The sequence below is a fragment of the Centruroides vittatus genome, unplaced genomic scaffold (assembly GCF_030686945.1).
Source record: "Centruroides vittatus isolate TY-2023 unplaced genomic scaffold, ASM3068694v2 contig_18, whole genome shotgun sequence".
NCBI lineage: Eukaryota > Metazoa > Arthropoda > Arachnida > Scorpiones > Buthidae > Centruroides > Centruroides vittatus.
Genome location: NW_027121101.1, coordinates 1,250,796 through 1,265,067, shown reverse-complemented (window position 1 = coordinate 1,265,067; position 14,272 = coordinate 1,250,796). Strand labels below are relative to the sequence as shown.

General features: G+C 27.3%; 1 protein-coding gene across 1 annotated transcript in view; it reads left to right on the top strand.

Annotated features, from left to right (window-relative positions):
* The window catches only part of LOC136969528 (aprataxin and PNK-like factor), a 74,082-nt gene that overhangs the window by 44,508 nt on the left and 15,302 nt on the right, over window positions 1-14,272 (top strand). Inside the window, exons 9-10 of the mRNA XM_067263718.1 lie at window positions 5,186-5,388; window positions 5,460-5,605. Coding sequence (XP_067119819.1) covers window positions 5,186-5,388; window positions 5,460-5,605 — 349 coding nt within the window. The remainder of the gene's footprint in view (window positions 1-5,185; window positions 5,389-5,459; window positions 5,606-14,272) is intronic.

Sequence of the window (14,272 nt, the reverse complement as noted above, 5' to 3'; positions counted from 1 at the left end):
ATAAAACTTATTCCTACCCTCAAAATTAAGCTTTTTGCCATTTAATAATAATTAAAAATGTAAAAAGTTTTTTCAATAAAATACCATAAGAGGTGGTGCCACCAAATGTTATCAAGAAAGTTAAGCAACTTGTTGCTGGATTTTTTCATATAAATCAGTTAATAATTTCCTTTAAATTTTATATCAGAATGGTGATTTTAAATAATAATAAATATGCTGAAATAATAGCATATTATTAACACATTAATAAAAAATTTGAAATTATTTTAAGAATAATATTTTGGTATTGTCATAGTTTAAATATACAAATCATCCATAAATAAATCATTATATATGTGATTAAATATATTGTTGTTTATTATGAAATATTTAATTATTATATTAGATTTTTTTGTAAGAGTTATTTATAACATACTAATGTCTTTTTCAGCTGGCATTTATTATCATAGTTCATATGAAATTTCAGAATGTATAAAAATTAAACAAACTATTATCAACATCTTTTTATGATTTTAAGTTCAAAGTTTATGAGATTATACTCAATTTTTTTAATGTATGAAAAAATTTTTTGTTTGTAAATTCAATAAAAATGAATTTTATTTCAACAGAAATTTATCTGTTAAGATAATATGTTAATACGTTTACAATGAAAGCTATAAATTATACTTTATACAGATAAATATGTATACAATGAAATTAATCAATATAATTTCCTTGTATCATCTTTTTATGTAAGTTGTGTCATCTGTATATTATGTTTATCTGTATATTATTTACTCTTCAAATTTAGGCCTTGGAATGGATCACTGTTCTCATTATTTTTAAATTAGTTACTTTTTCTCAATTACAGTATTTCACTATTGCTCACTTTTTCTGCCATTATGGGCAACTACATTTTTGTGATGCCAAACTGTCACATGTTACTTTATTAATTAATGTTTAATTAAATCCTTAAATTGCAACGCCCATAACATCTTTCTCTTGTTGTACATTGAAAACTTCATATTATTACATGATTTTTGAGGTCTTAAAAATGTTAGTTACGCAATATCATAAATTTGAGAGTGCACAGTCTAATGTTGACAAAATTTTTTTTCAAAGTACAGTATTTTAATTCCTCCCAAGTCCCTCACAGTTAATGTTAACAGAATGTTCATACCATGGTGATTGCCTGATATACACCCAATCACCATGGTATGAACATTCTGTAATAAATGATTGTAAAATAAATAGGAATAAGATTACAATATTACATATATAAATGAAAATTTAAAGAACATGTAGAAATTAAAAAACAATTTAAAAATAAAAATAATAGCATAAATATTTCTGAAAGCATCAAAATTGACACCAAATGGTATGACATAATAGAGGGTATAACATAATAAAAAGCCATCTTAATTGTGTAGTAATGCAGTGATTCTAGAAATCTCTACGGTTATTAATGATTTACCTTCATTTTTAATTTTTGTGAACTTTTTAAAGATAACTGTTTTTGTATTAGTTTATGCAATGTTAATTTTTATTTTTTAGAATCAGAGATTCTTTGTATATTATGCTAAATCGTAAAATGATTCTTTTCCATTACTCTTGAGTTTGGGAGCAATTGGAAAATTTATGTATTGTCTTGAAAGCCTTTGAACTATTGCATGATTTAGACATGTTTCTTTTTTAAATGAATTAATTTATTGTTCTGTAACATCACAGTGAAACTAATGCACATGTATATCTCATTCAATGCTAGAAAGATGTCTTTTGCACCTGAAATTTGATCTTATATTAACAACCTGTATATGCAGTAGAATCTCATTTTAATGGATTAAGGAACAATGGGTTTCTTGGAATAACAGATCTTTCATTTGGACCTGCCAAAACAATTTAATTTTATCTTCTTTTAGTGGATCCATAATTCAGAATAACAAATTTTTTTTTCTAGCACCATCTACTGTAAATATTGCATCCTTTCAGTGTTTAATTAATATTTGGGTGTTTCTGGGTACTGAATTAAAAAAAAAATACATTGAACATGGAGAAAAATATGCACATAAATATCACAGTTTACATTGTTAATTTTGCAGTTGCACTTCAGCTTCCTCCTGTAGTACTTTGATTAGTGGTGGGAAGCTACTTCCATTCCAAGAGTAGTGCCAAAAGTAGTGAGGCCATGGAGTCTTTCCAAGTCATATATATCCCTGTGAGTTTTGGCATATATGAACATGCTGTATGTGTTATTGCTAATATTGAGCAATTGTTGTGCTATATGGGCAGTAAAGTGGCATCAAAACAAACCAAGATGGACAAGTTGATTTTAACAAGTAGTGAAACCAAGTGAAATGCTAATGAGTATATGTACTGCACTTTGCCTCTTTTTGTGCTTACAGTATATACAGTTTCATTCAAATTTTTCATACACATGTAGGGTGTAATATATGATCATGTGACATATGTGTTTCTAAAGAATAAAGGAAAAAGATTTCAAGAAACTGAATAATTTCAAGTACAATTATTTCTTATATGTAGGGGGCTAAAAATGGAAATTTTTTCAAATAATGGATATTTTTCTGGGTTGGAAATCTGTTGTTTGCAATATTCTCAGAACAACATGATTTTCAATGGCTTGAGTGATCTGTTAAAACAAGATTTTACTTTAGGTGCATAAATTTACTTTTCTTCTATACTCAGTTAAGTTCTTTGTTTTACAATAACAACAAATATTTTGATATGCTCAATGATTGCCTCAAGATTTTCAGAGATTTATATCAAATAAATACATTGGTAAATGTATTTGGAACCAAGATGTAATATCTGAGGTCCAAATACTGAAAAACATTTTCTGGCTTCTTTACATCTATGACAATTTGATCAATGACGAGATCAAGGTGTAATAATCTAATGATGGTCTGAAAAACTTCATTTTTTAATTTGTTAGATAATTAATTGAATTGGAATACCATTTTATTTTGCCAGTTTTTCTTATAAAAATTATTAGTAAAGCATAATAGTCTGAAAATTTCTTTATTTCATAGTACAGTCATCTTTAATTATTTCATTATTTCAGTATTATTTAATTTTTATTGTATTCCAATATACAAAACATTTGCAAAAAGTTTCTGGCTTTATTAATACTGTGGGTTCACTGGGAGGTTGGATGGAGTCGGACCTCCTTTTTCTCTGTCAACAGGTTGGTAAAACCTGCCCACTGTCAAGGATGGCTGTCCGGTCTGGAACTAATTGCTTGTCAGGTCTAGTGGAGGAGGAGAGTGGGCTTGTTGATAAGACAGAGGCGATATTCAAATAAACGACACCAGTTAAAATAACAAACAGAATTTATTGCTAGACAATAAAGAACAGTTACACAGGATAACATCGATAGAACTATTACGTACTAAATAAGGACTTTACGAACCCGAGAGAGAGTTTACAAATTAGTGGTCGTCATACCTCAACAAGGATCGTCAGAGGACGGAGTCCGTTTGAAATCCAATCGGCAACAGCGGAGAGGCTTCGGTGGGCCGGGCAGGGTTCGAGTTTGAATGGAGGCGGGAGCCATGAACGACCCCTCTGTCCTCGCTCCTCGCTCTCCTCCTTTTTAATTCATCCCCATGTTAATTTTCTCGCCAATTAGCGAATTTTGTCTTTAGTTCCGTCCTGACTCAGTTTCAAGTTATGAGGGGAGAGGAAATCCAGTCATTCCCCTGAGGCTTTTGGTTTGGAATTTGGTTATTGATGTCGAAATTTGTATAAGGAATGGGAAGAAAGTAATAAAGACTAATAGAAGTTTAAATCTATGTTTCGCTGGTCGATTCGGATTTTCACAATACTTTTAGTTAGCATTGATTTCTTTTTTTATGATTCTTTTTATTCATGATCATTTTCTCCTACTTCAGCATGTTTCTGAAATAAATTAATAATTTTTACAATTATACTATTAAATTAATAACAGCAATTTGAAATTATCTGAGAACTTTTTGATTTTTCTATTTTAAAGCTGTTATTTTTAAGTTTTTAAAATCTCTTCTTTAAATGAAATTCTGCATATTCTAGTCACATGTTTAAATTATTTTTTTTATATGAACATAAATGTTTTAAATAAAAACACAAAAGAAATTAAATAAATATAAATAAAAATGACAATTTGTTTAAGCATTGTTGCTGATGATGGTTTGACATATACAGTGGTGCCTTGTATAACGTACGCCTCGAATAACGGACGCTGCGAACAACAGACTTTCTGTTTGGCCGTTATGTGACTCGAACAACAGACTGGCTGCGAACAACGGACTTTCCGGCATAATTGGTGACTGCTCCATGGGTGCGTTCTTTAATAGCGGTTGCTCTGCGTCTCCGCTACTACGGGAGTGCGCTGCTGTTTGTAGCCATTTAGGAACGACGGTGAAAGAAAGATGGCGGCGCTCGCACTATCGATAGTATCGTGATGGAGGAATCTATGATTCTAAAATATGAGCTTTAAAAGGCAAAAGAAGGGTCCCAATTGTAAAATTTAACCATAAAATGGATTATTTGTTGAAAGAGCATTCAAAATAGCCTCGAAAAAAAATTCGTAAAGACACTTACATCACCGCGTGCACTAATTCGCGCTTTCACAATTTCTAAATTTTCATTCATAAAACCACATAATGGACCCGGAAATGAAACTATCTGAGCCATGCGGCGTGCACTCCCACCGGCATTTAGGAACGCATTCCGCAGGAATTTTTAAACAGATGTCGCTCGCACAGAGTTACACGGAGGAATAAAAGAACGCACCCCATGTTCATTTTTTATGATACAGTGCGGTTATTTTATGCTGCGGAACGAATTAGATGTTTTAACATGTATTTCTATGGAAAAATGCATTTCGTATAACGGACGTTTCACTTAATGGACGTGCACCTGGAACGGATTAAGTACGTTATATGAGGCATCACTGTATATAAAAATAAAAAGGTGTTAATTAGTTGAATATTCGATTTTCTTAATTAAGTAAAAACAAGCAATCATAATTAATGGTTACTTATTTTTAATTTAAATCTTCTAATTGGGAGGGAATTTTTTAAATTGATATATATATATATATATATATATATATATATATATATAATATAATATAATTGATATATATAAATGTTAAGTTAATATAAAATCGTCATCTAGATTGAAAATAATAAAATATTTTAAATTTTAGAAGATTTTATCGTTAGTGATGATGATGAGTGGGATAGTGATGAATCTCACACACAAAGGTCAAGAAGGAGAAGAGGATTGAAAAAAGATGAAGATTCTGGAAGTGATTGGGAAGCAGAACATAGAAAGAAAAGAAGAAGTTATAGAGTAGATTCTGGAAGTGAATCCGGCAGTGACTGGGAGACAGAAAATCGAAAGAAAAAAGTAAGTATTTTTTTGCTTAATAAGTTTTATTGTCATCAAATTAGTTGATGTCCATGTATTTTCTGTTATAGTTGCCTAAGAAATCTAGAAGAGGTAAAACTAGATTTTCAAAAGATATTTCTGATGACGACGATGATGATGATGAAATTGAAGAAGCCTTTTCTTCAAAAAATAGAAGGAGGAGGAAACCTTGTTCATATGGAAAGGAATGTTATAGGTAAACCAAATTGAAGAGCAGCAACTTTCAGTTCAAAATAAAACAAATAAAAAAAAAAGAGATCTAAATATCATGAATTGTTTTTATATATATATTATTTAATAAAATTATATATATATTATTTTTTTTAAAAGGAAGATAAAAGTGTAAAAATTTTATAATGAATTATTACTGAAAATGTTTATATTTATAGAAATTTTATGTAACTTTGGTCACTGGATTTGCAAATATATCTTATCAAAAGTGATTAATATGTTTACACTTGATTGCATTATTTTGGGAAAAAGTTCCTTATAAATGATTTAAAATGACTTCATATAACCGATTAAAAGGAAAAAGAAGAAAAAATTTCATACTTCCTTTGATAATTTTATTTCATCCAGTTGATGAAATGTAATTAGTCAAATTATAAGTGCGAAGACACTTTAAAAAAAGAAATGAAAGGAAAAAATGAAAGTGATTAAATATCTTATATGAGGATGTTCTGAAAGTTTTGATGAATGGCTATTTCAATGGACTGTTTACAGGATATGACAGTGTTTTTATCAATAATATACAGAATATTATAAACTTTCTAAAAATAAGTTAGCCATGTTTGTTATTATTACCAAGTAAAATTTTGTGGAAAATTATATTGTTATCATGAATATTAATAATTACTATATTAGTGTTATTAATTAAGCTACTATTTGAGCTAAACAGTTTTTGAATTCAATAAAAATTCCATAACAGATCAGTTGGTTTATTGGAATTCTAGTAAATATCAACATATAACATATAATTTCTTTACTTGTGTAGTATATTATATGATTTCATTAATTTTTTTCATTAATATAATGCTGTTTAAAAGAGAGATAATATGAACCCTATAATAAAAAATAAGAGAGAGAGAGATTTATGAGTATTGTAGCATTCTGTACAGAAATAGGAAAATATATTTTAAATATAGATTTATATTATAAAATTTTGTTACATAGAATTTTAAAATATTGTTAGAATCAAATAGTATTACTATTGTAATTGTTGAAATGATTAATGATCAAAACTTATAGAACATACCTCATAAATGATTTAGAAAAAAAAATTGCTATCTTTAAAAGTAATTGTTAATTAATAATGATCAGAAATGCATCCAGTCAATTATTTTGGTCTGAAAGTTTTACAGATCTTGCAAATTATATATGCAATGTGATATCTATTTGACCATGTTTTCTGATTATAAATAAATAAATAAATATATATATATATATATATATATATATAAAAATAAGAAAAATGTTACTTAATATTGATAATAAAAATATTTAATCTGTTTGCAATTTATAATAGTGTTTTCATTTGTTAACTGTTTAAAATTAATTTGATTGAACCTTAATTATACAGTTTTTTTAATTATTTTAATTCATTAATTTTATAAACTGTTAGAAATTTTGATTATAGAGATAACATCAATTATTTTTGAAACGATTCAAATAAATTTAAAATAATTAAAATATTACTAAAATTTTTCAATAATTTCAGGAAAAATAACTATATTGAATGAAAAGTTAGTAAACTAGTTTAGCAGTTTAATTTCACTATTTATTAATACATATATTTTTTAGTTTTAAAAAAATTAGTTGTTTTATTTCTAATGCTTTTTTCATTTTGTATCTCGAGACAAAATTAAGATTTTTTGAAAAACTAAATACAATAGAATAAATGTGTATTTATATTTGGAATTGTTATATAAAATTTTTATAAATATTTCCAATATAGATATTATTTTATTTGTGTTTCTGAAGCCATAGTTGAAATTCATTATAATTTTTCTTTAGTTCATATAAAATAATATAAATTTGAAGTACAAAATTTATTAAGATATACTTGAATAATTCTTTATTATTGTAGTATTTTCTGAGTTATTAAAGTATGACTCAATTAACTTACATAAAATACCCAAATTCCAGCAGTAATGTGAAAAATTAACGCTATGGAACACTGTTTTCGATCTTATGTCTTCATCTTCAAGTTCTGAAGATAGAGACATAAGTTGATTGTTTCTCTACATAAGCTGATTGTTCAGTTACATAGTAGTTGTATGTAAACTATGAGTTAATTTTGCAGTTGTCAGTTCAAGTGCAGTAAAATGTCGAAAATCCAAATTAATTGGGACCAGAAGCCATCCAGATTTTCAAGTATATGCATAAATTAAAATTTTAAGTACTGTAAACTTCAAATATGCTGTAATTCAAATTTAGTTATTCTAAATTAATATTATGCTTTTTGTCCTACTATTATTAATTAATTATCTGAGCACTATAAATAGCTCTTTTTTATCAATATCAAGAATCCACTCATCAGTCTCTGAGTGGATTCTTGACAGTCCTTAAGTCCTAAAAAGAGCTATTTATAGTGCTCAGATAATTACAGTAGAGCATCGTTTATCCGAAAGCTGGTTAACCGAAAGCTTTCCAGTCGGACTGTGTCATGCTGGATTGAACGTTTTTGATACTAGATTAACTTCTAAAATATAATTTTTTTGTTTTTATACATTTTTCAATATATTTATTTTGTTTGTACAAAATAAAGAAATAATTTTTTAATGATACAATAGCCATGATTATTATTATAAAAATTTTCATTAGGCTTAAAATTGACAAAAATTCAACACAAAGTGACATGCAACGGAGAAAAATTCAACACAAAGCGACACGCAACAGAGAAAAATTTCAACATCGGATAGGTTAATATATTTTTTCATACATAATCGGTTATCCAAAAAATCAGTTATCCGAACAACCCCAGCCCCAATTGATTCGGATAAACGATGCTCTACTGTAGTTATTCTAAGTTCAAGCCAGTATTTCACAAGGAATGTAGGAATACTTACAAATTCAAAATACACATAATTTACAGAATCACTATATTTTTAAAATTTTATCACAACCTATAAATATACTATAAAAATACATTTAAAACATAAATCAAACAGTTTATGTGAATTTAATGCAGTGATTAAAGTTTTGGTGAGAAAACAAGTAAAACTTTCCACGCAGACCTAAAGGGCAACAATGAAGTTACTATTGAAAGAGTTAATATCCACTTTTCAATGGCCAAATCCAGATTTTCGATGCTTCATTGTATGTATAAAAAATATGCTAGTCTTTTTTCTTGGCTTTGAAATTAATTTTTGTTATTTGGAGAAACTTGATTAGGCATATGGTTTAAAAATAAGAAATTCTTATAAGTATTGATAGTTGTGTAACTACTTTCATCAGTTATTAATTTGAAGAAGTAGTAAAAATGTTTCTATAATAATTTTGCCAATAGTTTTTGAGAAGAATGATAATTATAGAATTTCTTAAAATTTCAGATCACTTCTTATTTTGTAATACTCAAATCAAAACGTACTTAAAAATTTTTTATAAATTTGAAAAGTTAAAACGAATTTGCTGTTTGAAAAAAGTCATGTATTGTCAAGGAAATCATAAATACTGTTATTTTTTTGTTATAGAGATAAATATCAATTTCATTGATTTTGATAATCCGTAACATCCGTTCATTTAACTAATAAACATTCATTTTCACTATTGTATGAAATCACACATTTATGATTCTTATAATTGATCTTTTATTACTTTAATAATGTTTAATTGTTATATTGTAAAATAATTGAAGCAGCAAGTTTTTATGATGTTGAACAAGTTAATGTTTTGTCATCAAATTGTTTTTAACTAAAATTTCTAGAGTACTATTCTAGCTTTTGTTTTTCATGTTGAAAGTATCCGTAATTCTTTTTCTATAAATTAACATGAAATACAAATGAAATAAACGAACATTTAAGTTCAAATTTAAAATGACGATATATGTCTTGTATTCATGCATTGAATGTGAATCATATCAATGCATAAATACAAAATATATATTGTACAAAATTCTGGTTTAATTTTATAGAAATCTAGAAGTTTTTTTAGTATACAACAGTATTGGTTCATTTGAAAATTTTTGAAGACTATCATTAAGGTAATTGCTTTCAGAAATTTTTATTTTTTTTTTAATTTTTGAAAAAGATTTTATAAAAAAATAGCTGGAGTTTTCATGTTAAAATCCAAAATAAAAAGAAAAATTTCTTAAAATAATTGGTAAATAACTCAATTATAAAGGATTCAAAATATTTTAAATACAGATTCTTAAAAATTAAGATTTTAAAGATAGATAACTTATTTTAATCAAATGGTAAGGGTAATTATCCATCTATTTTCTCAACATTAAAACTATGTATGTAATAATCTGTGCATAAATAGTATTTATAATAATATATAATTGACTAATTCATGAATACACGTTTTAAATGATGAATCTGATTAAATTTAGATTAAAAATAATTTTGTTCGAAATCTATGTAAATAATAATATTTTTTTAATATATGTTATAAGCTAATCCATATTTTCTCATATATGTGAAGAAACAAATGATAGCTTGTTGAAATATATGTTGAAAAGTAGTTTATAAAATACTAGAATTATTGAAGTTAAAAATTTTTGATTTATTCTTATTAAATTGAGTGACTATTGAATCATTTTTCATAACAAATAAGTATTTCAGTTTTGAAATTTGTAATTTGAGTTAAAGATTGATACTGCTTATCTCTAGATCAAGTAATTTAGAAATAGAAAAAAAACCAGTAAAAATCTTAATTTTAAATTATATATACAAGGTGGCCAAAAAATCAATTAACTGATATATATCAGAAAGTACTCGGCAAAACACCAAACGTAACATACGAATAACACCTTATCTTTGCCGAGAAACTATTTATTTCAAAAACGTTTGTTTTTGAAATATATATATATATATATATATATATAACTTTGGGAACTTAGATTCAAAGAACATAAATATAATATCAGAAAAGGATCCAATGCAACAATTCTGTCCCAAATGGCACAAACACAAGACTCTGTAGTCAAATGGAATGATGCAGCCATCATAAAACCTATATATATTCCCCATCTTTGGCAACAACAGTGGAAAAAATTCAGATTTATAGGAGTAAACTACATGAAGGATGTTTGAATGTGAGGGATGCAGAAAGTCTTCCCTCTGCATGGAAGTTTATGATTAAAAAATTTACTAAGAACTCTAACCAATTAAATTAGTAATTTTATTAGAGATTAATTTATTAGAGATTATTAATAAAAAATAAGTATATAATTATTTTTTATCTTGTTCCTGTGATTATTTTTAATTTTTGTTTAATTTTATTTTATATATTATGTTATTTCGTTAATTATTTAATTTTTTGAATTTTGTATTCTATTTTGGAGTGCTTTAGTTCCAATTTAGTTCAAAACCTGATGATGGCCTGTAAATCAGGCTGAAACATTTGTTTTTGAAATAAATATTTTCTTGGCAAAGATAAGGTGTTATTTGTATGTTATAACTGATATATATTTTAAGATTATTTTAAGAACAATTAAAACTGCTTTAGGACAGTTGCATGTTTATTACAGTATGCAGGAGCAAATCCAAGGGGGGGTTGTAGGGACTTGAGCCCTTCTCATTAACACACAAAAAAAAAAATTAAAATTTATTTGTTCAGACTACAAAAAGTTTTTAAAAACATTTAGGGCCAGTTGCAGTTTTAATCTTAAGGTTAAGTGTACAGTACTTTAATCTACAGAATTACCCTTGACTTGACACATTGCACAAATGTAAGTCTTTTGGATAAACTGCCAAGTAAGTTAACCAGCTGATTTTGGGTATTAAAATTTATTCTTTAGATTAGCTTAGAAACAAATTGGTTGTCCAACTCCAATTGTGATGTGCATAACCTTTATCTAGAATATTTAAAGGAAGTTTATCCTAATATTGGCAGTATATTTTTAAGAAAGATCTTAACATTATATAGTGATTGTAAATTTTGAGAATCAATTTTGATTTAAAATGCTAAAGTTTTACATTGTCAGAGTTAGGTAAATCTCACTTTATAATGTGAAATTATTAATTATTTTAATATAAAGTACTTATTTCTTCTTTACTTCACAACTGGGTGCATGGGTAGACACTGGGCATCTTTGACAGCCCTCTTTATTCAGGAATATCTTACACACTGATATGCATTTCGGGCGTACGCCCCTCTTCTGTTGGCTTTTTCTTTGTAAATAAGACATTTGGTAAAGAGGTGCTAACTGATACATGTACTTTTTTAAAATACATAAATTTACAGTTAAAATTTCCTGATGGTGCACTGAACAGCACTTAGCCTTCACTGGAGATGTTGGTTCCTAGTGAAGGCTAAGTACTGTTCAGTGCACCATCAGGAAATTTTAACTGTAAATTTATGTATTTTAAAAAAGTACATGTATCAGTTAGCACCTCTTTACCAAATGTCTTAAAGAAAAAGCCAATGGAAGAGGGGCATGTGCTCGAAATGCATATCGGTGTGTAAGATATTCCTGAATAAAGAGTGATGATAAAGATGCCCAGTGTCTACCTATGTACTAAGGATGCATTGATTAATCGGTAAGTAATCTGCCATATCGGCCATTTCTTTGATTAATCGTATTGGCCATTTCACCAATTAATTGGTTTGAATAATCGGTCAATTTTGTATTTTAATACTTCTTGTTAGAATGTCATGTATAAGGTTAGTAATAAAAAATAATAAATTTCTGTTATATATTTATTATATATCACATGACAAACTGAATATTAAAAATTTTAAGTTAAATTATTTCTTTTATCAATACATATTATAAGGTATGATATAACCTATTCAAAGCTATCTCTTTTATTTAAAGCTTAAACTTTAAATATATAAAACCAATAAAAATTTAATATTCAAACTTTAAAACCTTTAAATTGTGATGCAAAAACATGAGAATTTCATCATTTTCAGGGCATAGCCTATTTCTTGCTGGTTCATAAATGTTATCTCCAGTGCTGAAAATTCTTTCCCTTTCAATGGAAGATGCTGGGGCACTTAGATATTTCATAGCTATTTTGCTAAAATTAGAAAAAGTTCTTTTGAACTTCACCACAAAAATGGGTCACTTTGTATAAGAAGTAAATGTAAATGTTTTTCTAATTCTTGATCGAAACATTTGTTTGCTTGTTTCATTTTTTCTTCCTTTTTAAAAACATGCTCTTATTAATTTTTTCGTTTACCAGAAGCTAATTCATCAAATAAATTAGAAAAACTTAGAGATTCTCCTCCATCTTTATCATCTCCAGAAATGGAAGCTTCAGGATTTAATTCTTGAGATTTTGAATTATCAACATTATCTAAGCTATCGATTGTCCATCTTTTTATTTCCTCTACCATATATTTTTTTTTTAATTTCATTTTGAATCTTGAATCTAATAAAGATGACAAGCATAGACTTGTTTTCTATATATGCTGAAAATCTTTTCTTTTTTTTTTAATTGAATTTTCTAGTCCTGTTGTGGTATTAATGCCACTAAAGGAATTACTGCCCTTTGCTTTTGATAATAAGAATAATTTCAGTCTCTATTGTGTGAATTATTGAAGATGAGGTGGTTTCTCGATTGCTGGCTTCCACAGTAAAAGAAAAAAAAATAGCTTCATATTGAAAATTATTTTTATAACAAATTGTTATAAAATTATTTTTATCGCATGAAATTTTATATTTTTATTAAGAATATATAATTTCATGCGATAATAGTCATAATATAATTACCTATTAATACAATAAATTATTAACACTAATCGGCTGATTAATTGGTATTGGCCGATAATGCGTGACCGATTAATCGGTAATCGGCCATTTTGCTTATCAGTACATCCTTATTATGTATCCAGTTGTGAAGTACAGAATAATTAAAAGAAGACATGGTTTCAGAATAAGTCAATAAAGTATTATATTAAAATATTGTAGACAGATTGCACCAAATCTCCTAATATATATTTCATTATATAGTCAAATTCATCCCACATTTTTGCTTACTCATTTTTTACTCCTTTGTCTCATTTACCATTGTTCTCGGTAATGCTTCTGCACGGAAAGAATTTTTCAGCTAACTGGCCAATGGCTATCTGATGAGTCAAAGAAACTCGTGCAATGAATATAGTTTATTTTTCAATTAGTGACAAAGTCAGATTTAATCTGCAGGTTATTCTGTAGTTTATAATGTAACTTGTGCAGCTGGCCCTTATGATGGCAAATATGGTTTATCGAACCATCTGCAATACAACTGTCGTGCACTTGTTAACAGAAGGTCCTTGTTAATTATTCAAACATTTTTAAATTTTGAGTTACATATGTACTGTATTTGGTACATACATTTATGTTAAAATGTGTAGTATGTATTAAGTTTAAAAATTCATCATATTTAAAAAAAATAATCTGTAATTTTTTTTTGTTGTGAAAACATTTAATGGAAAAACAAACACAATTGGTTTACATAATGTTCAGATTAGCAAGAGTGTACGTTGTAATTCATTCACTTTGTTGGAAGTGTGACTGAATCGTAAATAATAGCATTCATCTGTTCCAAATCCATTTTAACCATTCTTATTATCACTGATTTTGGGCCACCCTGTATGTCTAGAGCAGTGATTCTCAACCACTGTGCTGTGGTACTCTAAAGTTCCGCGAAATTTTTGAAGTGTGCCACCACTGCGAATACTCGTACATAAGTGACGCCAGACAAGTAGTTCA